We start from the raw sequence: 27746 nt of genomic DNA, 5'->3' as shown, positions 1-27746 counted from the left end.
AACAAAGATGCATATTAGCAAAATCCATCAAATGAAATACAGGTTTGAAGCAATCTCCTTCCAGTATGCAAGCAGAAATTCAAATAGTTTAGCAGATAAACTCGCAAAATGGGCTAGAAAGAAGAATCAGAGCAAAACATGGAAGAATGTCCCCGCCTGTTTAGTTAATTTGTGCTGTAAAAATAAGCTACGACAGTGTAATAACGCTTAAGGTTCTATAAATATTCCGTTTCAACAAAAAAAAAAAATTAACAAAAACTCTATTCTGACAGCCTATTTGAACACCCAATTGAACCGCCCAAAAGAGAAACCGTTGTTTCTCTCTTCTCTCACGTGTTTGCTCACGTGGAGAGAGAAACAATGATTTCTCTCTTGGGTGGTTCTACAGTGGGTTCAAATATGTGTGTGAGTGTGGGGAAGTGATTTATGTAGTTTAGAGATAACGGATTTCCTTCCCACTAATTTCTCCTCTTTCCACGATCTCCTCCCATAATTGTTGGGTATCTAGTAAATGCCGACAATAGACTTGCAGTTGATTTGGGTATCTAGTAAATGCCCCACCATCATCCCCTCTCCTCTCATTTTTTGAATAATTTCTTTAAGTGATTTTAAAGGCGCCCTTTCAAGTAGTATTCGCGTACATCTAAAAGGCAATTATTTGAGGGCCGATTATGGAGAAATGAGAGCACTAATAACACTTTGGACAACCCTTTTAAAATTACTCATTTATTTTTTCTCCTATTTTTTTTGTGTTTAGCATGAGGCACTTTAAATTTTCTTTTTAAATCTAATTTTCTTATCGTATTTTATTTTTTTAATATTCTTTTACAAGTTCAAGTTTGATTTCTACTTTTACTAGTATTCATCCAATTTCTAGTAAAGTTATTTGCATCCTCATATAATCCATATGCCTTCTTCCTCTTCTAGTTATATATATATTTTCCTACAATATACTTTTTAAATTCACTCTTATCTCTCTTCCACTCCTTCCTTAATTTCAATACATCATGTAGATTTGTGAAGAAAATTTAAGATAAAAAGTAGTAATTATTTGTTTTTATATAATTTAACAACACTAATTATTTATTTAGCCTAATTAGTAATCTTATGACATATATGGTCATTAATGTGAAAGTTTCTTATGATAATTTACTTATAACTAATTTCTGTAAAAATTCTTAATGATGCTCGTCAGTTTTTGTGATTGATGATGGTATTTGTTTATTTACTATCTAAAGTAATCAAATGTGCCCAGGGCCGGTCCTGACTTTTTGGTGGCCCGAAGCGAGATTTGAAAAATGTGGCCCCTATACTATATTCATCTAACAGAAAATTGAAACTAATCATTCCCGTCGGATCTTTTTAACCAAAAAGTCTCTTAAATTTTGATCAATGACGTCCCAATGTCCCGGATCAAAGATATTATTAGGTCCGTGTTCCTCACTAATAAGACCTTCATTTGTATTGTCATTTAAGAGTTGGCTTGTATTATCTCTCTCAATATTATCTACACCATCCCCATTCATATTATCATTTGTGGTACCGTCTTCCGCACTTTCATCGTTTGTGTCGCTATTGTGTCTAATAAATCTATCGAGAGAACCGGCTTGGGATCGAACTAGTTTTTCTTCTCTTCTCTTCTTTTTTCTCTTTTCAGACCCGCATACGTGCTTTCGAACTTTGTTAGGAGGCATAACTAAATCTCCAACTATCTCTAAAAATCAATTAAAAAACTTAATCACATGATAATTGCAAGAATAATAAGAAATAGTCAATATGTGAATCGATTAGAAAAGTTAGCTAGGTTTTGGTACAAATCTTGTAACACTAATGATTTAAAAATCTAAGAGACTAAAACTAAGAGATACCACAAAACCTAGATATTATAGAAATTTAATAATGCTAATGATGAAGAAATCTATGATAATAATAAAATCAATAATAGGCTTAATAGTTTTATAGATTAGTTAGATGATTAGAGAAAGAGAAATAGTCAAACAACCTTATTATATACATAATAGGGTCCATGGGTATATAGACCAAAATAATGTTCAAAAAAGGTTTATGATCCAATCTTCTCAAAATATGGATATTTAGTCCTTTTACATTATGGACATAAAAACCCTCACTTTCTAAATACAGTACCGTCAATGTCCCATGCTCAAATTTTGCACGTTTTGGAAAGATAGATTTGGGTGTGATTTGGGGGATTTATTAGCAAAAAAAGATTGAAACAAATCATAGTTTCTCTCTCCTCTAAACAGATTTGGAAATCAAATTTTCTCTTTCCTATTATCCGAATCAATCAGAAACCAAAATCCTAACCAAAACAAAACGTCATCACCACGGATATTTCCGAATTAATTTTCTCTCTCTTCTTTACAGATTTAGAAACCAAAGCAATTTTCTCTTTCTTACTATGTAACTTTTTTTTTCGATTCAAATCAATTTTCTCTCACTTAAATTTCAGATTTGGAAAAATATATTTTTTAGGACCAATTTAGCGTGATTTGGGGGTTAATATACAAAACATATATATATATATCACTTTCTCTCACTTAACTTTCAGATTCGGAAATAGTATATTTTTCTTGGAACATTAAAGCAACATTTGTTTTCGTTTTTACTCATACATAAATACACATCGAATACAAATTATGAAATAAATACGTAAATTATGTGTTATTTATGACGAGGAAACCATCATTTGTCATGTATACAACGTAAGTTATCAAAAGTATGTGGGTTTTGTTCAATAAATTACACATAATTTCTTTTACATTACACATCGTTTACATTCTGTTACCAAAAAATGTACAAAATCTTCTCTGGTTCAAAAATGGCCTTCATCCATGTACTCTCCATTTGTAGTCTTGAGCAGGACAAACAACAGTTACACTATATTGTCGAAGAGCATATTCAAATACTTTTGCACCGCCAGGAAACAACTGACCAACTTCAGTAAATATTTTATCCGAGCCATCGGGTTTTAGATTCGTTGACTTAATTTGATTTGATGATTCTTTTTGAAATTACATCTGTTATATCAAATCTACACACATAAATACACATACATTAAAAAAAAAAAATCATATCTTGTATTATAAACTACATCTACAGTTCCGTAAATTATGTATAATGTTTGTCAAACTTTGACAATATTTGAAGGTTTTAGGTAGTTTGGTAAGCTTAACAAGGCTACTTACTGTTTTGTGTGAAAAGCACGCATAATGGTAAATAAATAATACATAATTTATGTGCACTTATACGATGTTTTAGAATTTATTATATATATTATGTATAACAAATTACGCATATTTTACATTCTCTTATAAAAACATGATTTGGAAGATGTTTGCGTAATGTACTAGAAAGTAAGAAAATTTACTGTAAATTACCTATATTGTATATTCTGTTATGATAAACGTACGGAATAACACCTGGTTCATAAAATTTTACGAAACCAAAGATTTTATACAACTCTACAATTTCTTAAGTTTTAGATAGGTTTATATCTTTTTTGTTAAATTATCATACCTAATAAGATGTCAACCATAATGAGATATAAAATTATAACATTTTTATGAATTTTTATCATAACCAAACTATACGGTGTGTATATATATATATATATATATATCTTTGTAGTCTTATTTCGTGAAGAACCTCACCCTAATCCGTGTAAGGATTCTCCCGAAAGAAAGATAGGTAGACGAGAGAAATAATGGAAGAAAACAAAAACGAAGTGAAAGAGAGAAAGAACGAAATGAAAATAAAAAGTCTAAAAGATAAAATTGATCTAATAAAAGTGATGAAACAAAAAAATATACTCAACCCGTCTCCTGGGACTCCCACTTGAACCGCATGCGAGACAACAAAATTTCTCTCTCCTCTTACATGTTCAATCACGTGGAGAGAGAAATCCTTGTTTCTCTCGCAGACAATTCAGCTAAGAGTCGAAAGAGCCGGGTCATGAAGTAGATTTGTTAGTGATGAAAAATATAAAAGAAACAATATAATACGAAAAGAAAACAGAATGTAAACAACAAATCTAAAAGGGTAATTTTTGTAAGATGGGCTTGTACATTTTAAGTGTGCTCTATGCAAAATAGAGCAAGTACAAGGCCCATACCTATATGTCCCATACAATCAAGGCCCATAAAGGAGTGGGCTTAAGAAAACTCAATCCAAGATAATCTATAAGCTTGAGAGGACACTTGTCTTGTGTCTACACCTAATGGCTTGTTGTTTGACACATAAGAGGACACTTGTCTTGTATCTACACCTAATGGCTTGTTGTTTGACACATAAGAGGACACTTGTCTTGTGTCTACACCTAATGGCTTGTTGTTTGACACATAAGAGGACACTTGTCTTGTGTCTACACCAAATGGCTTTTTGTTTGACACATAAGAGGACACTTGCCACCCATGTAGCTTCTTATACAAACTCTATGATGGATTAGAGACTTGTATAAATAGAGATGGAGTTTAGAGAAAGAATGCTAGGGGCTCTTGCTCTAGAAAGCCTAGTTCTTGTCCATCACTTAGAGAGCTAGAAAAGAGAAAGAGAAAAGAGTCTTCTTCATCTCTACTTACTTTACTCCATCTCATATAGAAGCAAGAAGGTTAAAGATTGAAAGAAGAGAAGAAAGTTGAAGATAAAGATTAAATAAACTATCTACTACAATGAAGAAAGGTACATATACTTTATCTTGATTTTCTTTATTCCTACTCATGTATCTTGTAACAAGCATGAGATTCAAAGATCAAGAGATTAGTGTTTCTATTGGTGGGTTGATGAAACCTACATAAAAGAATCTAAAATGTGGTATCAGAGCCCGTGGTTGATGAATCTCATGTTTGTTCTTCAAAGGAGAGTAGTTATTTATATAGATTGATAGTCTCATGCATGATTTAGATATGATATTATTTAGAGAGATGTTAGTATACAAGCATGAGTTACTATTATGTATAAGAAGTTCATGCATGTGTATATTATGGTTATTTATGGAAAATACATCTCTATAGTTTTGCGGTGACCGGAGTGGTTTTCCGGTGATCGGAGAAAGGTTTTGCGGTAGACCCTTAATTGCTTGTAGAGATTTTCAAATAAGTGTTAATATGTGTATTCATGTATTATTTTCTTCATTGGAGAAAGGTGGAGACAAGTTATGTCATAGTAGTTCATTATTTTATTACCTTGAAATTAAGTAATATGATAAAAATTTGTGAAGATATAAATAAGGTTAAACCAATGTTTGGTAATTATTGGTTGCATGGTGAGAACTAATTAATGGTCATAGTTCTTACATACTTGCTACTACTCCTATGCACATGAATACATAATTAAAGAAACATGAGTATGTGTTATTAATTAAATACCTTAATGTTTGTATTTAGTGTGACTCATGATTTATTTAAATAAAATGAGATCTTAGTGAACAATAAATTATGTGTTTAACCATTATGAAATATTGCCAAAACAATTTATGGAGTAGAGAACACGTATGTTATAGTTCATTATAGTCTTATGCATGAAATGTTGTGACATCATTAATTAATTGGTCGATTATTATTGTCTTATGATTTGTCCAAAGATGAATTACAATAATTAATCGATGTATTGTATGACTTAACCAACTTGGTTTGTGTTGCCCAAAGGTGACAAACCTTTTTGTGGTTAGATGATACAATAAATGAATGATTAATGATGATCACTTGTGTTGTTTGCACGTATGTCTTAATTTAGTCCCAAAGGATAAATTATGATGGTGCCATTTTTGTTTATAGGATAATTTGCTATCGATCCTAATATTTTTATTACTTGCTTATAATATAATGTGATGGTTGATGTTTGCAGTTTCAGCTCCTATATCACTTCATTCGCAAGCTGCATCTATTCCCATGCTCACAGGCTCAAACTTTTCTGAATGGAGTGAACATGTCAGATTCACCTTAGGTGTTCTTGACTTGGATCGCTCATTATTGTATGATAGACCCACTGCTCTTACTGTCTCTAGTAGTGTGGATGAAAAGAGCTTGTTTGAGGCCTGGGAGAGATCGAACAGATTAAGCCTAATGTTTATGCGAATGACAATTGCGAACAACATAAAGTCTTCTCTTCCTCAAATTGATGATGCTAAGGAATTCATCAAGGCAATTGAGGAAAGATTTCGTGCTGCTGATAAGTCTTTAGCGGACACATTAATGGCTCAACTAACTACCATAAAGTTTAATGGTACTAAGGGAATGCAAGAGCATATTATTGAAATGACAAGCATTGCAGCAAAGTTGAAAGGACTTGGTATGAACGTGGATGAACCTTTCATTGTTCGCTTTATTTTGAACTCCTTGCCTCCTCAGTATGGTACATTCCAAATGAATTATAATTCACTGAAAGAACAATGGAATGTAAATGAACTCTCAAGTATGTTAGTTCAAGAGGAGACAAGGCTTAAGCAACAAGAAAGTTTTTCAGTTCATGTGGTCTCTCAAGAAGTAAAGAAAAATAAATGGAAGCCAAAGAAAGGAAAGAAAATTAATTCACCAAAGTATGATGAACCTGCTCAAGTATCTCAGGGCCATATTCAGAAGAAGGTTAAATGGAAATGTCATTTCTGTAGAAAGAAAGAACATTTTAAAGAAAGGACATTTTCTAGCTGACTGTCCAAAACGTAAGGCTTGGTTTGAAAAGAAAGGTGAGCTTTTAGCTCTAACAAATTTCGAATCAAATCTTATTGAAGTTCCTTCTAATACTTGGTGGATTGATACTGGCGCTAATATTCATATTTCCAAAATAATGCAGGGATTCCTTACAAGCAGAACCCCAAGTCCGACTGAGCGTTTTATTTTAATGGGAAACGAGTCCCCTTCTGAAGTTTTAGCTATAGGCACTTATCGTTTGGTTTTAAATACTGGTTACATTTTGGACTTGGCTGATACTCTTTTTGTTCCTTCGATGTCTCGAAATTTGATATCTATGTTTCAATTAGATCTTTTGGGGTACTTTTTGAATTTAGGTAACCAGCGTTTTGATCTTGTTAAAAACTCTTCGGTTGTGGGTTCTGGTATTGTAAGTGGTAAACTTTATAAAATCGGTCTTGATTATCAGTTTGCAAAAACTCTTGTAACCCTGCATTATAATGTTAATTTTGGAATTAAACGTAACAGGATTAAAGAAAATTCTGCTAACTTGTGGCATAAAAGATTGGGGCATGTCTCGAAAAAAAGAATGGAGAGATTAGTGAAGGATGGGATTCTTACGAACCTAGACTTCACTGATTTTGGGACATGTGTTGATTGTATAAAAGGAAAAACAACAACACACACCAAGAAAGGAGTCACATGAAGTAGAAATCTTCTTGAGATCATTCATACCGATATTTGTGGACCTTTCTCCACTTCTTCTATTGGTGGAGAAAAATATTTTATCACCTTTATAGATGATTTTTCACGTTATGGATACATATATTTGTTGCATGATAAATCTCAAGCGGTAAGTGTAGCTGAGGTATTTATCACTGAAGTTGAACGACAACTAGAAAGAAAAGTGAAAATCATCAGATCGGATAGGGGTGGTGAATATTATGGCTGATACGATGAATCGGGTCAACATCCCGGTCCATTTGCCAAACTCCTTGAAAAGCTTGGCATTTGTGCACAATATTCAATGCCTGAAACGCCGCAGTAGAATGGTGTTGCTGAAAGGCGTAATCGAACATTAATGGATATGGTTAGGAGCATGATATCTAGTTCCACTCTACTCGTTATGTTGTGGGGAGATGCTCTTAAGACAGCTGTGTATGTCTTAAACCGAGTTCCTAGTAAGTCAATTCCGAAAACTCCATTTGAGTTGTGGACTGGAAGGAAACCCAGTTTGAGACATTTGCATGTTTGGGGTTGCGCAGCGGAAGCTAGGATTTATAACCCAAATGAAAAGAAATTGGATTCAAGAACAGTCAGTGGATTCTTTATTGGATACCCTGATAAATCCAAAGGGTATAGATTTTATTGTCCTAACCATACAACTCGAATTGTTGAAACTGGTAATGCTAGATTCCTGGAGGATTTTGAGACTAGTTGGAGTCCTGAACCACGAAATGTGGTTATTGAAGAAGTAAGGGTAGCAGTTCCTATTCCCTTACACTCTGAAAAGATTGTTGTTCCTATTGGGAGTCATCACACTGATGATGTTGAACAACAAATGACTGACCCACAACCTCATAATCCATTAGAGCTACGCAGGTCTCAGAGAATAAGAAAGCCTGCTATCTCGCCTGATTATTTGGTGTACCTTCAAAAATCTGAATACGACATTGGAACGAGTAAAGAAGACCCAGTTTCATTTTCACAAGCAATTGAAAGTGATGATTCTTCTAAGTGGATTGATGCAATAAATGAAGAGTTGAAATCGATGAAACAGAATAAAGTTTGGGATCTAGTTCAATTGCCTGAAGGGTGTAAGAAAATCAGGTGTAAATGGGTCTTTAAGACTAAACTCGACTCTAAGGGCAAAATTGAACGATATAAGGCCAGACTTGTTGCAAAGGGTTTCACTCAGAAAGAGGGCATCGATTATCATGATACATTTTCGCCTGTATCTAGAAAGGACTCTTTTAGAATCATTATGGCTTTGGTGGCTCATTATGATCTAGAGCTTCATCAAATGGATGTGAAAACAGCTTTTCTGAATGAGAGTTTAGATGAAGAGGTCTACATGGAGCAGCCAGAAGGCTACTCAGAAGCAGGGATGGAACATATGGTGTGTAAGCTTAATAAATCAATATATGGACTTAAGCAAGACTCTCGACAATGGTTCCTTAAGTTTAATGATACCATTACAGCTTTCGGATTTAAAGAAAACATTGTTGACCAATGTATATACCAGAAGGCTAGTGGGAGTAAGTTCATATATTTGGTTTTGTACGTGGATGATATTCTTCTTGCCACTAATGATCTTGGTTTATTATATGACACCAAGAAATTTCTCTCTATGAATTTTGAAATGAAAGACATGGATGAGGCAAACTTTGTTATCGGAATTGAAATTTTCCGAGATCGTAAACAAGATTTATTAGGATTGTCTCAGAAGAAGTATATCGAAAGAGTTCTAGAGAGATTTGGCATGAAAGAGTGTTCACCGATCGAAACACCAATAATGAAAGGGGATAAGTTCAATCTCATGCAATGCCCACAAAATGATTTTGAAAAGAAAGGAATGGGAAATATTCCTTATGCCTCTGCCGTAGGGAGCCTTATGTATGCTCAGATTTGTACCCGTCCTGATATTAGCTTTATAGTGGGTATGCTTGGACGTTACCAAAGTAACCCAGGAATGGCTCACTGGAAAGCTGCAAAGAAGGTGATGCGGTACTTGCAAGGAACCAAAGATTATAAGCTTATTTTCAGAAGAACTGATAATATGGAAGTAAAGGGTTACTCAGACTCTGATTTTGCTGGATGTGTTGATAGCAGAAAGTCTACTTCAGGATATGTGTTTCTTTTAGCAAGTGGAGCCATATCTGGGAGAAGCATTAAGCAAAGCATATATGCGTCGTGCACTATGAAGGCTGAGTTTGTGGCATGTTATGAAGCCACGATTCATGCTTTATGACTGCAGAATTTCATCTCAGGGCTTGGAACCGTCGACTCTATAGACAAGCCGCTGAAAATTTATTGTGATAACAACGCCGCAGTATACTTCTCTAAGAATGATAAGTATTCGAGCTCAAGGGGTAGCAAACACCTCGAACTCAAATATCTTATCGTTAAAGAGGAGGTTCGGAAACATACAGTGATTATAGAACATGTTAGTACTATGCTTATGGTAGCCGATCCATTAACTAAGGGTTTGAACACTAAGACATTTAAGGAACATGTTGCAACAATGGGTCTTAGTAATCCTTATAATGATATGGATTGAATAAGCATGAAGTTTCTATAAACACTTTTGGGATCTCGTGATACTACGTTTCTATATTCTTGTTTACTCATATATGCACATAATTGAAAATGAGTTGAAAAACAACAAGAATAGTCTTAGCAAGATAGAAATTGTCTTGATAAGATTTCTAGTTGAATTGAAGCAAATCAAGTTATGTATATAGATTTGTAACTATACTCCTAATGATGATCATGATAGGTGGGTTGTTGTGTTGTGGTACATGGAAGGAAACGTGTCGTTTTAAGACGTGTAACCGCCATGACTCGCATTAACAACTTTCTTATTGATGATATTATGATGCACTAGATATGGATTGAGATGTTTTGTTAAAAAATGCGCGCTTGTCTGTTTTCTTAGTCTTAAGCCCTTAATCGAGTCTTTCGAAAAACCAATTTTATTAAAAATAAATCTATTTTGTTTTTGCCTTAGATTGTATGGGCCAAGTGGGAGAATGTAAGATGGGCTTGTACATTTTAAGTGTGCTCTATGCAAAATAGAGCAAGTACAAGGCCCATACCAATATGTCCCATACAATCAAGGCCCATAAAGGAGTGAGCTTAAGAAAACTCAATCCAAGATAATCTATAAGCTTGAAAGGACACTTGTCTTGTGTCTACACCTAATGGCTTGTTGTTTGACACATAAGAGGACACTTGTCTTGTGTCTACACCTAATGGCTTGTTGTTTGACACATAAGAGGACACTTGTCTTGTGTCTACACCAAATGGCTTCTTGTTTGACACATAAGAGGACACTTGCACCCATGTAGCTTCTTATACAAACTCTATGATGGATTAGAGACTTGTATAAATAGAGATGGAATTTAGAGAAAGAATGCTAGGGGCTCTTGCTCTAGAAAGTCTAGTTCTTGTCCATCACTTAGAGAGCTAGAGAAGAGAAAGAGAAAAGAGTCTTCTTCATCTCTACTTACTTTACTCCATCTCATATAGAAGCAAGAATGTTAAATATTGAAAGAAGAGAAGAAAGTTGAAGATAAAGATTAAATAAACCATCTATTACAATGGAGAAAGGTACATATACTTTATCTAGATTTTCTTTATTCCTACTCATGTATCTTGTAACAAGCATTAGATTCAAAGATCAAAGGATTAGTGTTTCTATTAGTGGGTTGATGAAACCTACATAAAAGAATCTAACAATTTTGGACATTGAATCTAACAATTTTGGACATTCATAATATGACTTAACAAACCCGTTTAGACTGTAACTTTTGAAAAGAAACCATATGAGATTTCAAGAAATATATAAAGTTAACTTTTTAAAAGATTTGAAATTCCTTATTTTGGAGTGTGCACGTTGTGATGGATAAGTTTAATTTAATTAGGGCTTTTGTGTATAGGATTCCCCACAAACTAGGATTCTGTTTGTATCTATCTATCAATTACTACTCCTATTACAAATCCTCTCTCTCTCTCTCCCTATAAATACCACATTACCACCCATCCCTCTGTAACCCTCACTCCATCTTACAAATTCTTCACTTCTTCACATCCCTAGCTATCCTTAAGATCAAGATGACGATTAGCACAAATTCTATTAGAAATATCGTTGGTATAATTGGTAATGTCATCTCCTTCTTTCTGTTTGCAGCTCCAGCCCCTACTTTCTACAAGATTATCAAGAGAAAATCTGTCGAGGAGTTCTCTCCAAACCCATATCTCGCTACCATTCTAAACTGTGTCTTATGGATATACTACGGTCTCCCGATCGTACACCCACACAGCATCCTTGTCACCACCATTAACAGTGTCGGTTTCGTGATTGAGCTCATCTATATCATCATCTATTACCTTTACTCTAATAAGAAACAAAGATGTTATGTGCTTAAAGTCTTAGCAGTGGAAGCTGCTTTCTATGCTGTCGTAGTTGGTTTAACTCTTGGCTTACTTCACACTACCGATAAGAGAACTTTGGTTGTTGGTATTTTCTGTTTAATCTTCAACATATTAATGTACGCCATGCCTCTTGACATTATCCGCTTAGTTGTTCGAACTAAGAGCGTCGAATATATGCCCTTTTTCCTCTTACTTGCTAACTTTGTTAACGGTGGTATCTGGTTGACCTATGCTTTGCTCCGCTTCGATCTTTTTGTCACGGTAAGTCACCAATTAAACATGAACTAATTAATATATCCCTCAACTTTATTGTAATGTTATATCATTGATGATTAATTTGACGGAAACTTCTTCTATTTGTAGATAAGTAATGGCTCAGGAGCAATTCTTGGTGCAATCCAACTAATAGTATATGCAATTTATTACAAATCAACTCCAAAGCGCGAAGAAAACAAGCCAGCCGACGACGTAGAACTATCCTCAGTTGTACGTCCTAAAGTATAGAAGATGCATGGACTTGCTAGCTATCTACTTTTTGGTCTTTAGTAGATATATTAATCTTTTAATGAGTTAGAAATTAGTCCACTCTATTAGCTTTTTTCGTTTTCTTTTTTTCTGCAGACTATTAGTTTAGTTCATTCTTGTTTAACTTTTTTTTATTGAAACATTCTTGCTTAATTTAGTCTACTGTTTGACGTTGACAAGAATATAAACAAATATTCTTTCCCGTTTGTTTTAATCAATTTATGTCAATCTCTTTTTTTGTTGATTTATTTGAGTTGCTTTCAAAAATATATTTAAGATGAGGGTTCTAATTTGTAAAAAAATATGTAGTTGGATTGGTAACCCGTGTGGAAAACCAGTGGCGGACCCAGAAATTTTTACTTGTGGGGACACATTTTAGTAGTAGTAGATAAAAATTTAAATGAGCTGGAATAAGTCATATCATATATATAGTTGACCACACCAAATTTTTATTTTTGACACAAAATTTTTAGAAAATTCTGAATTTTTAAAAATTTAGTATGTTTATTTAATTTATTCTAATATGAATGCGAAAAACAATAATTCGCTGAAAGAATGTGAGATAAATGTAAAAAACATAAATTAAAAACTAAACACTGGAAATTATATCAAAGATCGATAGTTCATTAAAGAGATGTGAGTGTGATAGGAAAAAAGTGTAGGTCAAGAGTGTGAAATAAACGCATAAATAAAAGCTCAAAAAACCCAAATAATAATTCGCCGAAAGAATGTGAAATAAAAGCATGAAACTAACCATTTAATATTTGTTGATTATTAGATAAATAATAGATGTCATTGACAATTTTCGCACAAAACTATAACATTAACAAAGCCTAGATGAACAAAACTAAATTAATAAAAAAAATGGCCAAGAAAAGATCATGGAGCCGAAAGTTAAGTAAATAAATATATCTCATGTTGGATCGAACCCAAGACCTGTAGATTGTAGGAAGAACTAAGGAGCCACCTGACTACCTCTCATTAGTGTTATTTATATTACCTATTAAGCTTAATATATGTTTCTTCTGGCCTGACCAAGGGAGTCACTCGTCGTAGCGCAGCATAATGGAACCCAGTTTTGCGTCGTGGGGGCACGTGACCCTACAGGCCCCTTGCTAGGTCCGCCCCTGTGGAAAACTATCTCCATTCTCTTCCGCAAAACAACAACAAGAATAAATTAGAATTCCAATACATAGGGGGCAAAAATACATATCAATTTTGATTAACAAAAACTCTATTCTGACCGCCTATTCGAACACCCAATTGAACCGCTTGAAAGAGAAACCATTGTTTCTCTCTCCTCTCACGTGTTTGCTCACGTGGAGAGAGAAACAATGGTTCTCTCTTGGACGGTTCAACAGGGGGTTCAAATAGGCGGTTTAGTTGTGTTGTTTAATTAAGAAGGGAAGGTCATAAGACGCCCATTTACAACCAAATTTCGAAGAGGTCTTCTGTATAAATCGAGCGCTTACAGTTAATACTGGGTTTCCGGAGGCTTCGCCGGTAAATCACATTTTATGTGAAGGAAGAATCCCTCTTGCTAACGTCGTAATTATCTGAAATTCTTTCCTACAAATTAACAACTTCAACAATTTCAGTAATATTCATATATTATATTCCAAAATTAATAGAGCAGAGAGGAGAGGGAGATGGAGAGAGAGGGAGAGAAATATAATCATAAGAATTTTTGGGTTTATAGTCCAAAAAACGGGTCCTAATACTAGATATAATCCTCTCTAATCCTATAAAGGGTTTTAAAACCAAAAAAATAATATAAATGGATATCTAGTCCATTTGGTCTCATCTAGAGAGAAAACACAAATCTCTAGAATAAATATTATTTCATAATCCCTAATCTAACCTTTCCATATTTTATAACTGATTTATCTTCGAAATATATGCATATCTTTTTCGATATTTATCTACCATATTTCTCTCCAATCATGTTTCTATTCCAAGTAAGGATATCTTCATTATTATCTCCCATATTTCTCTCCAATCATGTTTCTATTCAAAGTAAGGATATCTTCATTATTTTCAGTAACGGAAACTCTTTATTTGATCTCTCTAAAACCGATTTAGTTGACAAACCTCCATTAAACTCATAAAATCTTCTTCTTCTACATTATATTGCTGTCCAAATTCATCATTTATCAGGTTTAATACTTTCGAAATCTTTATAAACACCATTGTTAATATCTAATATTTCTTCATATAACTAAAACCCTAATTATTTCGCTTTATTATAAAACGTATCAGATTTATGATACATATCTATAAGATCTGTTTACTAATTCATTAACTTCGAATGTATGATGTTTATTTTCTCTCTCTAAAATTTTCATAACTGCTTAAGATCTTTATGTTTATTCCTTATTCAATGATTCCTTCAAAGTTAGTATGTTATGTTTGAATCCAGTGATAATATCATATTTCTTTAGATCTATGTTTAATCTTCTGTTGTTTCTGATATTTCGTGAGATCAGATTATCAATCATCAATCGAATGTTTGATGTTTATTTTCTTTCTCTCTCTTAAAATTTTATTTATGTTTTTTATCTTGATGTTTAATCCTTCAACTCGAGTTTGACATTATTGCAATCAATCATCATAGCAGATATCTTTAGATTTGTAGTTTAAGCTTAATGATATTCTCATTTTTTTTTCTTCAGATCTGGTTTTCAATCCGTACGGATTTATGAAACATTTGTTCTTTCGTACGGTTACTCATAACAGAATTTACAGTACATGTATTGTATCGTAAATTACCACAATTCATAGTAAATTATGGGTAATTTATAGAACATTACCCGTACTTTAACACCAAAACAGTACTCATTTCATTAGTAGAAATACTTCGCTTTATTATCAAATCTCGTGTACTTTGCAATAATGTATATATAATTTACGTATATCTTCATGTTCTTACCATTATGTATATAATTTATGTATAAGTGCACATAAATTATGTATTATTTATTTACCATTACGTGTACTTTTCACCCACAACAGTAGCCTTGATAAGTTTACCAAACTACTCAAAACCTTCAAATGTTGTCAAAATTTGACAAACATTGTATATAATTTACGAAACTGTACATGTAGTTTATAATACAATATATAATTTTTTTTCTTTAATGTATGTGTATTTATGTGTGTAGATTTGATATACCAGATGAAATTTCAAAGAGAATCATCAAATCAAAGTGAGTCAACGAAACTAATGGAGAGTACATGGATGGGCACCATTTTTGAACCAAAGAAGATTTTGTACTTTTTTTTTGTAACAGAATGTAAAGGATGAATGTAAAAGAAATTATGTGTAATTTATTGAACAAGACCCACATACATTTGATAAATTATGTTGTATACTTGACAAATGACGGTTTCTCGTCATAAATAATACATAATTTACGTATTTGTTTCATAATTTGTATTCTATGTGTATTTATGTATGAGTAAAAACGAAAACATATGTTGCTTTAATGTTCCCAGAAAAATATACTATTTTCAAAACTGAAAGTTAAGTGAGAGAAAGTGATATATATGTTTTGTATATTAACCCCCAAATCACGCTAATTTGATCCTAGAAAATATACTATTTCCAAATCTGAAAGTTAAGTGAGAGAAAATTGATTTGAATCGAAAAAAATTTACATAGTAAGAGAGAAAAAATTGATTTGGTTTCCAAATCTGTAAAGAGAGAGAAAATTGATTTGGTTACGATTTGTTGTGAATTGATTTGGAAATAGATTTGCTTTCCAAAACGGTTAGAAGATAGAGATAAATAAATTTCGGATTTATACGTTAATTGCTTTAAATCCCCTAAATCACGCCCACATTAGAAACATTCCAAATTCACCCTGGAAAATTAAAAATCCCGTGATTTTTGTAGGAGGGACATGGACGGTAGTTCTCTCATAAAGAATGGGTTATTATGTCCATAATGTAAAAGGACTAAATATCCATGTTTTGGGAAGATTGGATCATAAACCTTTTTTTAATATTATTTTGGTCTATATACCCACGGACCCTAATCATAATAGTTGGGTATCTAGTAAATGCCGACAATAGCCTTGCAGTTAATTTGTTAGAAGTTTACAATATTATATAATACAAATGAGGGTATAAAGTTCAGTGGTGCTTCTAAAGGCACCGGGCCAAAAGTTTGTTAGCATCCAACTCTATTAGCACCAAGTCCAATTGCCCCTTTCTCTGTTAGCACCGTCCAACTATATAGGCACTGGTCAAAGTGGAGTTAACCCTAACCCCTCCATCCATCTCTCACAAAATCTGAAAATTAATTGAGAATTTCAAACTTTCTCTCTCTAAGCTTTCAACTTCTACTTCACGGAATCTCTCATAATCTCACGAATCTAAAACAAGAGTATCCATTAATTTCAATCCTTTCTATCAAACTTTCTTATAGTTGAATCCCCATTTCAACAAAGTGATTTTTTTTAGTTTAATCTGAAGTTATTTGTTTATTGTTGAATGGCCAGATCCTTTTATTTTAGATATCACTTGTTTGAAACTAATAACTGTTATGTTTAGGATAAATCTGTTAAATTAGCAGTACTAAGTACCTAAATCTAGTAGGATATAAATTTTTTGAGCTTTCATCAAAACCTTGTTTTTTCATCTATAAAGATTGTTAAAGTTTGAACAAAATTGTGGGTAGAATCAGTAATTAGCATCCTTGAAAGTTAAAGACCTAAATGTGGTAAGTTCATGGTTTTGATAAATTGTGGGTCAGAGGTTTCAATCTTGAACTGTCATTGTAGCTTGTTTGGGTTTTGATTATTTGACACTCTCTTTTGATTAGTTTATATTGATTCGAACTTCGAAGTTATCTTGGTGCAAGTGCTCTTTTCTTGATTTATCCTTGAAGTTTGATTCTTGAAACTTTCAGCGATGATTTTATTTATTTATCTCTTGTTGGTATATTGCAAATTTTGATTATGGTGACGGTTAAAGGCATCATCCTATTGTTAATGGTACTTTGTCTTAGAAGCATTGGAGATGCTGATAGGCCACATATGGATCACAAGTGTTGATGTAACACAACAGATTGTGAGGAATAACTACGATTAACAACTAAGAAAACTAGAATGACTAAAATAAAAGATGCAAACAAGACGATTTTCTTATTAATAATAACCGAATGAATGAAAAACAAACATAATAGACTCCCTTTTATAGGGTTTTAGACAAACCTAAACTATACTCGAACTTGAAAAGAAATAAAACCTAAATATTAATTTCTTATTTGCTAAGAAACCTAATCTGATAAACATGGAAATAAAGAGATAACTTCTAAAATATATAAAATACCTAATCTAAAGGGCTAGCCGAGTGGGCTTCCCTCTCGTGGCCGTTAGGCCCACTTAACCACTATTCCGGGCTGCATCAGCCTCCCCCTCTTTCAGGAAGTTCGACCCGAACCTTTGTTCTAAAGAATTCAACTATTTTGTACGATCTTCAATTGGTAGTAAGGTAACAAGTTTATGTTCTACAGAAACTCATATGTGTTAGCGCGACCATGATAAATAGCATCCATTTCTGATTGCCATGGTCTTCCAAATATAATATGACACATATCTATGTTCAATTCGCAACATCACAAGAAACCTTGTCTGAATAAGTAGTTACAATAAAAATAGGAATGTTGCAAAAACGGTCTACACGAGTAGCATACACGGATTGAATCCAAACCGTTTTGTATTGATGATTTTTGGGAAGAGTGGGAATATCCTAATGCTTGACAAGTTTAGAAGAGATGAGATTTTCAACAGATCCATTGTCAATGACAATAGTGCATACTTTAGCTTTTATAGTTCCTCTTGTAACGAATAAGTTGCATCGTTGGAATTTTTCGATAGAGTAAGGAGTAAAAAATAACTTTCGGAGAACAAAGATAACTCGTTCCCCATTGTCGGTTGTGGTTTCCACTTTCTCAAAGTCCTTATTATCTAAATGATCATCATCTTGTCTGTCAACTAGGTTAGCTTGTCTTCTTGAAGGGAAAACATTAGAGTAATGCCCAAATTATTGACATCTATAGCATTTACCATGAGGGGTTTTTATATGGGTTTTCAATAGGTGACTTTACCTCAGAATTTTTGAGTAAATCAGATTCTTCGGTTGAGTATCTCATAGAGTTTCCCTTAGGAGAAGAACCATGAAAGATAACTCTCGAATCGTTCTCAAATGCTCTTGCCACACTTATACATTAAAAAACAGAGGAATAAGGACAAAGATTGACAACGCCCCTTAGATCGTCACGAAGACCATCTTTGAACTTCTCAATTTTCATGGAATCTGAATCCAGTAAATTAAGTCAAGTGCTTAGGCGATGGAAGTCCGAAGCATATTCTTCAATTGATCGATTACCTTGTCGACACTAAGATAAACACAATATAATTAGTTCTCATAATCGGATGGTAAGAAACGAGTCATCATCAAACTGGCATAACATAAAAAAATATCTTTAGTCTAGAAACATAGTCCAAAAAGTCTTTTATATTGATTGACCTATCAAATCTAGGAACATCCATATGAATACAATACGGAGATGATGAAGAAGAAGAAGACCCACAAGAATAAAAATTGCTCATGTGAGTGGTAATGTTAACCTTGATTGAGGAAAAGGAGGTGATTCACGGAAGGAGAAGGATGGGGCTCGGGTGAGGTTTCAAATAGGTGTTAGGTGGTGGTCATGGTTTAAATTGCATTGGTTAAGGTCGGTTTCGAAAGGTGGTCGATTAGGTGTCATGGGGTTTGGATTAAGGTTTCCTTTTGGGTCTTGGTGTCGGCTAAGGGACGTGGGGGGATGGTGTGTATTGTTGCATGGTAGGGTTTAGAAAAGGATGACAGATAGGGTTTATGGTTGGTTGGGACGTAGGATTTTGGAAAAAAATCCATATTACCTAATAATGGTGGGAACCTATGGTCGTTTATAGGTTGATTGATACGACTAGATGAAAGTGGGTGGTCTAGGTTTTCGATCCTAAAAGGTGAACTGAAGTTTTTGGTGGTGGTGGTTGTAAGGGTGAAGAAGATATGGGTGGTTCGCATGTGGTGGTTCGAGGAATTTGTTCCCGAGAAGAACTGGAAGAAGAAGAAGAGATACCTTTAAGTTTGGTGTTCATATCTTGGAGTAGTTGTTGAATATGTTCAAACTTTTTGTTAGTTTCTTGGTTTGAGCAAAAGCTTTCTCCAAGTTTGTGATTGTTATAAGTCCATTACAGATGTTCTCCCATTCGGATTCAAAGGTAGGAACTTTTTCTTTTAACGGAGTACTTCGAGGATTAACCACGGATCTCTAAAAAAATTAGGCTCTAGATACCACTTGATGTAACACAACGAACTATAAAGAATAACTATGATTAACAACTGAGAAAACTAGAAAAACTAAGATAAAAGATACAAACAAGACGATTTCCTTATTGATAATAACCGAATGAAAACAAACATAATAGGCTCCCTTTTATAGGGTTTTAGACAAACCTAAAATATACTCGAACTTGGAAAGAAGTAAAATCTAAATACTAATTTCTTATTGCTAAGATACCTAATCTGATAAACATGAAAATAAAGAGATAATTTCTAAAATATATAAAATACCTAATCTAAAGGGCTAACCGAGTGGGCTTCCCTCTCGTAGTCGTTAGGCCCACTTAACCACTATTCCGGGCTGCATCAAGTAGATTGCATCCAAGTCCGATGGTCATCATATAATTAGGTTCAGGGTTTATATATGTAACTATATATAGTTATATTACTCATTAAGAAAATACCCGTGTTTAGATTATCAAATTGTGTGCCTCTTTTTTGTTTGATCTCTTCATTCGGATTTCAATTGAAGAGGGTATAAGTTTGAGAGGTATTATCTCAATCGTTGGAGATAAGCTTGAGAGGTGCAATCTTATTCATTGAATAATAGGGTATATTCTAAAAAACATACCCTCTTTCCTTTTTTTTTATATGAACTTCAAGAGTCCATACATTCAATATGACATAGAAACATCATGAATAAATACATGAATTGAATAAGCTCGGGCTATCCGAAATTTCTAAATAATTAACTTTCATTTAGGACTCATAAATCGTGTACTTCCGAGATTGGTACTAGTTCTTCCCGTTGAATCATAATTTTTTATTTATTTTTAATTCTAATAAAAAATAATTCTAAAAGATGGTACAAGTCAAAGCTTATTCTAGAATCTAGATCCATACGAAATCAACGGTCTCTATTTAAGAGTCAACTCATTTTTTTTCACTCTCGATGGACGATATATATTGATTCTTATTTCATCTAGAGTTCGTCTACCTTTGTAGCCCCTTTATTATTTTCCTAACTAAAACCACGGGCGGACCCACGTTGGGGCCTATGGGGTCACGTGCCCCCACACCCCCGAATAAAAAACCCTATACCCCAAATTATTAGAGTTTTATTGTTAATATACCTATGATTGCACCAAACAATTAATAATGAACGGTTGGCGCATTGTAGTCGTGGTAAGTTTACCTCGGGATAGGTCATAGGTTCCAGCCCCACCATCATCCCCCCTCCTCTCATTTTTTGAATAATTTCTTTGAGTGATTTTGAAGGCGCCCTTTCAAGTAGTATTCGCGTACATCTAAAAGGCAATTATTTGAGGGTCGATTATGGAGAAATGAGAGCACTAATAACACTTTGGACAACCCTTTTAAAATTACTCATTTATTTTTGCTCCTACTTTTTTTTTGTGTTTAGCATGAGGCACTTTAAATTTTCTTTTTAAATCTAATTTTCAAATCATATTTTCTTTTTTTAATATTCTTTTACAAGTTCAAGTTTGATTTCTACTTTTGCTAGTATTCATCCAACTTCTAGTAAAGTTATTTGCATCCCCATATAATCCATATGCCTTCTTCATCTTTTAATTATATATATATATATATATATATATATATATATATATATATATATATATATTTTCCTACAATATACTTTTTAAATTCACTCTTATCTCTCTTCCACTCCTTCCTTAATTTCTTTACATCATGTAGATTTGTGAAGAAAATTTAAGATAAAAAGTGGTAATTATTTGTTTTTATATAATTTAACAACACTAATTATTTATTTAGCCTAATTAGTACAGAGCAATCTTATAACATATATGGTCATTAATTTGAAAGTTTCTTTTGATAATTTACTTATAACTAATTTCTGTAAAGATTCTTAATGATGCTCGCCAGTTTTTGTGATTGATGATGGTATTTGTATATTTACTATCTAACATAATCAAATGTGCCCAGGGTCGGTCCTGACTTTTTGGTGCCCGAAGCGAGATTTGAAAAATGTGGCCCCTATACTATATTCATCTAACGAAAAATTGAAACTAATCATTCCCGTCGGATCTTTTTGTACCAAAAAGTCTCTTAAATTTTGATCAATGACGTCCCAATGTCCTGGATCAAAGATATTATTAGGTCCGTGTTCCTCACTAATAAGACCTTCATTTGTATTTTTATTTAAGAGTTGGCTTGTATTATCTCTCTCAATATTATCTACACCACCCCATTCATATTATCATTTGTGGTACCGTCTTCCGCACTTTCATCGTTTGTGTCGCTATTGTGTCTAATAAATCTATCGAGAGAACCGGTTTGGGATTGAACTAGTTTTTCTTCTCTTCTCTTCTTTTTTCTCTTTTCAGACCCGCATACGTGCTTTCGAACTTTGTTAGGAGGCATAACTAAATCTCCAACTATCTCTAAAAATCAATTAAAAAATTTAATCACATGATAATTGCAAGAATAATAAGAAATAGTCAATATGTGAATCGATTAGAAAAGTTAGCTAGGTTTTGGTACAAATCTTGTAATACTAATGATTTAAAAATCTAAGAGACTAAAACTAAGAGATACCACAAAACCTAGATATTATAGAAATTTAATAATACTAATGATGAAGAAATCTATGATAATAATAAAATCAATAATAGGCTTAATAGTTTTATAGATTAGTTAGATGATTAGAGAAAGAGAAATAGTCAAACAACCTTATTATATACATAATAGGGTCCATGGATATATAGACCAAAATAATGTTAAAAAAAGGTTTATGATCCAATCTTCCCAAAATATGGATATTTAGTCCTTTTACATTATGGACATAAAAACCCTCACTTTCTAAACACAGTACCGTTAATGTCCCACGCTCAAATTTCACACGTTTTGGAAAGATAGATTTGGGTGTGATTTGGGGGATTTATTAGCAAAAAAAGATTGAAACAAATAATAGTTTCTCTCTCCTCAAAACAGATTTGGAAATCAAATTTTCTCTTTTCTATTATCCGAATCAATCAGAAACCAAAATCCTAACCAAAACAAAACGTCATCACCACGGATATTTCCAAATCAATTTTCTCTCTTTTCTTTATAGATTTAGAAACCAAAGCAATTTTCTCTATCTTACTATGTAACTTTTTTTTCGATTCAAATCAATTTTCTCTCACTTAAATTTCAGATTTGGAAAATTATATTTTTCTAGGATCAGTTTAGCATGATTTTGGGGTCAATATACAAAACATATATATATCACTTTCTCTCACTTAACTTTCAGATTTGGAAATAGTATATTTTTCTTGGCACATTAAAGCAACATTTGTTTTCGTTTTTACTCATACATAAATACACATCGAATACAAATTATGAAACAAATACGTACATTATGTGTTATTTATGACGAGGAAACCATCATTTGTCAGGTATATAACATAATTTATCAAAAGTATGTGGGTTTTGTTCAATAAATTACACATAATTTCATTTACATTACACATCGTTTACATTCTGTTACAAAAAAATTTCTTTTACACGTAATTTTTCTTGGAACATTAAAGCAACATTTGTTTTCGTTTTTACTCATACATAAATACACATCGAATACAAATTATGAAACAAATACGTACATTATGTGTTATTTATGACGAGGAAACCATCATTTGTCATGTATATAACGTAATTTATCAAAAGTATGTGGGTTTTGTTCAATAAATTACACATAATTTCTTTTACATTACACATCGTTTACATTCTGTTACAAAAAAAATGTACAAAATCTTCTCTGGTTCAAAAATGGCGTTCATCCATGTACTCTCCATTTGTAGTCTTGAGCAGGACAAACAACAGTTACACTATATTGTCGAAGAGCATATCCAAATGCTTTTGCACCGTCAAGAAATAACTGACCAACTTCAGTAAATATTTTATCCGAGCCATCAGATTTTAGTTTCGTTGACTTAATTTGATTTGATGATTCTGTTTGAAATTACATCTGTTATATCAAATCTACACACATAAATACACATACATAAAAAAAAAAAAATCATATCTTGTTTTATAAACTACATGTACAGTTCCGTTAATTATGTATAATGTTTGTCAAACTTTGACAATATTTGAAGGTTTTGAGTAGTTTGGTAAGCTTAACAAGGCTACTTACTGTTTTGTGTGAAAAGTACGCGTAATGGTAAATAAATAATACATAATTTATGTGCACTTATACGATGTTTTAGAATTTATTATATATATTATGTATAACAAATTACGCGTATTTTACATTCTCTTATAAAAACATTGATGTAGAAACGCAGCGGAATTAAAAGAGATGAATAACTAAATAAGAACAATGAAAATAAAGATCAAATAACTCTAAATACTCAACTTTATTAAAACTTCAATGGGAGTTTTCTCTCAATCTGAGAATAATAGACAAACTAGATATCCTTTTATAGGATTCTGGACTTTCCTAGATAGACTTGAATTAGACTTCCTAAATAATTAAATACTGCAACTGCCTAAATAACTAGACTCAAATCTGGACCTTTCCAATTATTGGAAATATTAAAATAGCATAATTTCCTAAACCTAAATTATCTAATAATCATACTAAAATAAGGACTTCCTAAATCTACTCTCTCTGGCCGGTTGGTCCATGACCGGGTCCGGTCATGGAAATAGTCTCCACGTCGGGTGCCCCTGCATCAAACATGGTTTGGAAGATGTTTGCGTAATGTACTAGAAAGTATGAAAATTTACTGGAAATTACCTACATTGTATATTCTGTTATGATAAACGTACGGAAGAACACCTGGTTCATAAAATTGTACGAAACCAAAGATTTTATACAACTCTACAATTTCTTAAGTTTTAGATAGGTTTATATCTTTTTTGTTAAATTATCATACCTAATAAGATGTCAACCATAATGAGATATAAAATTATAACATTTTTATGAATATTTATCATAACCAAACTATACGGTGTATATATATAATATATATATATATATATATTTATCTTTGTAGTCTTATTTCGTGAAGAACCTCACCCTAATCCGTGTAAGGGTTCTCCCGAAAGAAAGATAGGTAGAGCGAGAGAAATAATGAGAAAAAACAAAAACGAAGTGAAAGAGAGAAATAACGAAAATGAAAATAAAAAGTCTAAAAGATAAAATTGATCTAATAAATGTGATGAAACAAAAAGTATACTCAACCCGTCTCCTGGGACTCCCACTTGAACCGCATGCGAGACAACAAAGATTTCTCTCTCCTCTTACATGTTCAATCACGTGGAGAGAGAAATCCTTGTTTCTCTCGCAGACAGTTCAGCTGAGAGTCGAAAGAGGCGGGTCATGAAGTAGATTTTTTTTTTTTTTTTTTTTTGTTGAACTATGAAGTAGATTTCTCGGCGATGAAAAAGATAAAAGAAACATACATAATACGAAAAGAAAAGAGAACGTAAACAACAAATCTAAAGGGGTAATTTTGGACATTCATAATATGACTTGACAAACCCGTTTAGACTGTAACTTTTGAAAAGAAACCATATGAGATTTCAAGAAATATATAAAGTTAACTTTTTAAAAGATTTGAAATTCCTTATTTTGGAGTGTGCACGTTGTGATGGATAAGTTAATTTAATTAGGGCTTTTGTCAGTAATTAGGCCTTTTGTCAGTAATTAGATGTTGGATATCTTTAGGAAGCGTCCATAGTAATCATCTCAACACATACGTGCGACCATGGAGGTGGAAAACGCTGTCAACCAACCCCCCGACCCTAAAAGGCAAGAACGAGAAGAAGATATTGATTATGGTAAAGAGTCGAAAGATTTAATGACGAAACTGAAGGTTACTAGGTATATATGGATCATCTCTTCTTCTTCTTTATCTCTTTTTTCCCCATTTTTATCTCTTGATGATTGTGATTTAGGGCTTCAATTTGATTACTATTGATATGATTTCTTTGTTTAGATTTAATTCTATACCTGCGACATCAATCTCATGAAGAAATTTGTAACGAGGTTAAGATTCATAATTTAATAATTTTTTTAGTTCTGAAGATGTCATGATTATAGAGTTGCAGATTAATAATTTCATGAGTAAACCCTAGCTTTTGGATGAGATTGTTGCTGTAATTTATGTTTTTAGTCCCTTCTATCGTTTGGATATATGTATATTGATGAGTAAACCCTAGCTTTTGGATGAGATTGTTAATTGGCAACGGCTTTAATTTATGTTTTTAGCCCCTTCTATCATTTGGGGTATATGTTATATTGATGAGTAAACCCTAGCGTTTGTCCGTGAGATTGGTGTCGAGTACCATCGACAATGGCTCTATTTTACGTTTTTATTCCGTTAGGTCATTCGGGGTATAGTATGTTATATTGATGAAAATTAAGAATACATTCGTTCGAGGTACTATAAAGTTACACAATCTTTTGATTATAGACTTATTTTAGCAATTGATTAATTAATTTTTCTCCATGGTTGTGGTGTTGTTGTTGTTTTTGTTTTAGGGAAGAGGTTCTTGAACATCTCAAGAAGTGGGAGGGCTTGCAATTTCAAGATCAGGTGAAGGAAGGTGTGAAATTTGGTTTCACTATTAATCCTCTCAAGTATGTGGAGGAAGAAAGACCTAGGCTGGAGCTAATGGAGGGAGTTAAGAAAGAAGATATAGTAAAAGAACTTGAGCTCTATAAGGTATAACAAGAATAATAATATATGGAATTTTATTGTTATTTTATCAGTTTTTGGATATTTTTAATCTACCTAATCTACCTTTCTTTTCTCAGGAATTGATTCATTTTTGTCATGCCCAATATTTTGCCTCCTGGGACAGGTTTTGTGAAAAATATGATCCTCAATGGTTAGGGTGTATGAGAAAATTAAGCAAGGTATTATTTGTAAACTCTCTCTGTAATGAATTGAATGCTATTATGGAGTATCTATAAACTCTCTCTCTCTCTGTAATGAATGCGATTATTGGAGTATTTCTAAACTCTCTCTCTCTGTCTCCATCTCTCTCTGTAATGAAAACTATTATGGAGTATTTGATTTGGGTCTGATATTTTAGATCTAATATGAAACAGATTGAAAATATTCGCAAGAAGTTAAAAAATGACACCGCTGATCGAATAGTATCCTCATATTATATCATTGAGACATTAGATAGGCTTGCCGATTGGGACGGAGAAAAAGAAACAGACACCGGAGAGACAACCTATGAGGTATATAGATAAATTATTTTTGACTTATTGTTTTTACAAGATCTGATATAACTTATGCAATTTGTAGGATCTGAGGAACCTTCTTGATGAACTGTCTGAGCTGGATAGTCGTTATCATCTTATTATCGATCCTTTAGAGGACGTGTCCTACCAAGGGTACCGTATATTAATGTTTTTGGAAAGAGTGGTGTTACTAAAGGAATTGATAGAAGAGGGGGAGTTGGATCCGAGTGAATATGTGAAATAGATGGGAGATCCGTGGATGCTACATTTTGTGCTTTTGTTTATAATGGTGCCAGCCAGACTAGTACTTGACCTAATGGTGCTCTATAATCTGTGTTATTCAAGTGGTGGAAGATGAAGTGTTATTTTTAGTATTTAATCTTGATATGTCTTGTCTAAAGCTTGAATGTTCTATTTCTTTCTTTTTTCATCCAGGGTAGAAAAGAAACAAATACCCAACTTGAAGTTTGGTTCATGTTAGTGTTAAATTATCATTTGGGTTCTTTCTCCATGATCTCTATTTTGTATTTGGTTGGTTAAGCGTGCTGGAAATTAAAGTGTTCTTTTCTATTATTTTATCTTCTTGATGTCTTGATTAAGTTTAAATGTTCTACTTGCTTCCTTTTCCATCATACTTTCATATTCATTGATCTATCTAGGGTTTTAATGGATTTATGGTTGTTTACCATGTGGTTGCTTTGTGTTGTTAATGTGGATTTGCAACTTCCACCAAATCCCAGTGTTCATTTCTGGTTTGTGTTTATTTCCATTGTTAGTGACCATCTCTCTAAAGTTTCGGCAGCCAATACATAGACAAACAAAATTTTTATATGAAAATTGGATGTAAAAATAATTCT

General features: G+C 32.9%; 3 protein-coding genes across 6 annotated transcripts; all 3 read left to right on the top strand.

Annotated features, from left to right (window-relative positions):
- Positions 1–395: 395 nt before the first annotated feature.
- LOC147542856 (uncharacterized) lies at positions 396–27462 on the top strand. 4 transcript variants are annotated; one of them, XM_086637272.1, is made up of 6 exons: positions 396–428; positions 25360–25515; positions 26176–26359; positions 26452–26553; positions 26749–26886; positions 26954–27462. In XM_086637272.1, the coding sequence occupies exons 2-6, from the start codon at positions 25400–25402 to the stop codon at positions 27131–27133; spliced, it is 720 nt and encodes a 239-aa protein (XP_086493398.1). In that variant the 5' UTR covers positions 396–428; positions 25360–25399; the 3' UTR covers positions 27134–27462. The 4 variants fall into 4 exon arrangements, with proteins under 4 accessions (XP_086493398.1, XP_086493401.1, XP_086493397.1 ...); XM_086637271.1 differs by lacking the exon at positions 396–428 and adding an exon at positions 11247–11292 and having other exon boundaries at positions 25326–25515; XM_086637275.1 differs by lacking the exon at positions 26749–26886 and having other exon boundaries at positions 402–428.
- LOC147542858 (uncharacterized) lies at positions 4504–7123 on the top strand. Its single transcript, XM_086636460.1, has 3 exons — positions 4504–4698; positions 5863–6700; positions 6808–7123. The coding sequence occupies exons 1-2, from the start codon at positions 4689–4691 to the stop codon at positions 6663–6665; spliced, it is 813 nt and encodes a 270-aa protein (XP_086492586.1). The 5' UTR covers positions 4504–4688; the 3' UTR covers positions 6666–6700; positions 6808–7123.
- On the top strand, positions 10750–12528 carry LOC147542857 (bidirectional sugar transporter SWEET6a-like). Its single transcript, XM_086637276.1, has 3 exons — positions 10750–10976; positions 11557–12062; positions 12165–12528. The coding sequence occupies exons 1-3, from the start codon at positions 10967–10969 to the stop codon at positions 12303–12305; spliced, it is 657 nt and encodes a 218-aa protein (XP_086493402.1). The 5' UTR covers positions 10750–10966; the 3' UTR covers positions 12306–12528.
- Positions 27463–27746: the final 284 nt, after the last annotated feature.

Source organism: Eschscholzia californica, unplaced genomic scaffold (genome assembly GCF_041429995.1).
Source record: "Eschscholzia californica isolate CP2 unplaced genomic scaffold, dmEscCali1.0.p SCAF_4, whole genome shotgun sequence".
NCBI lineage: Eukaryota > Viridiplantae > Streptophyta > Magnoliopsida > Ranunculales > Papaveraceae > Eschscholzia > Eschscholzia californica.
This window is presented reverse-complemented; position numbering and strand designations above follow the sequence as displayed.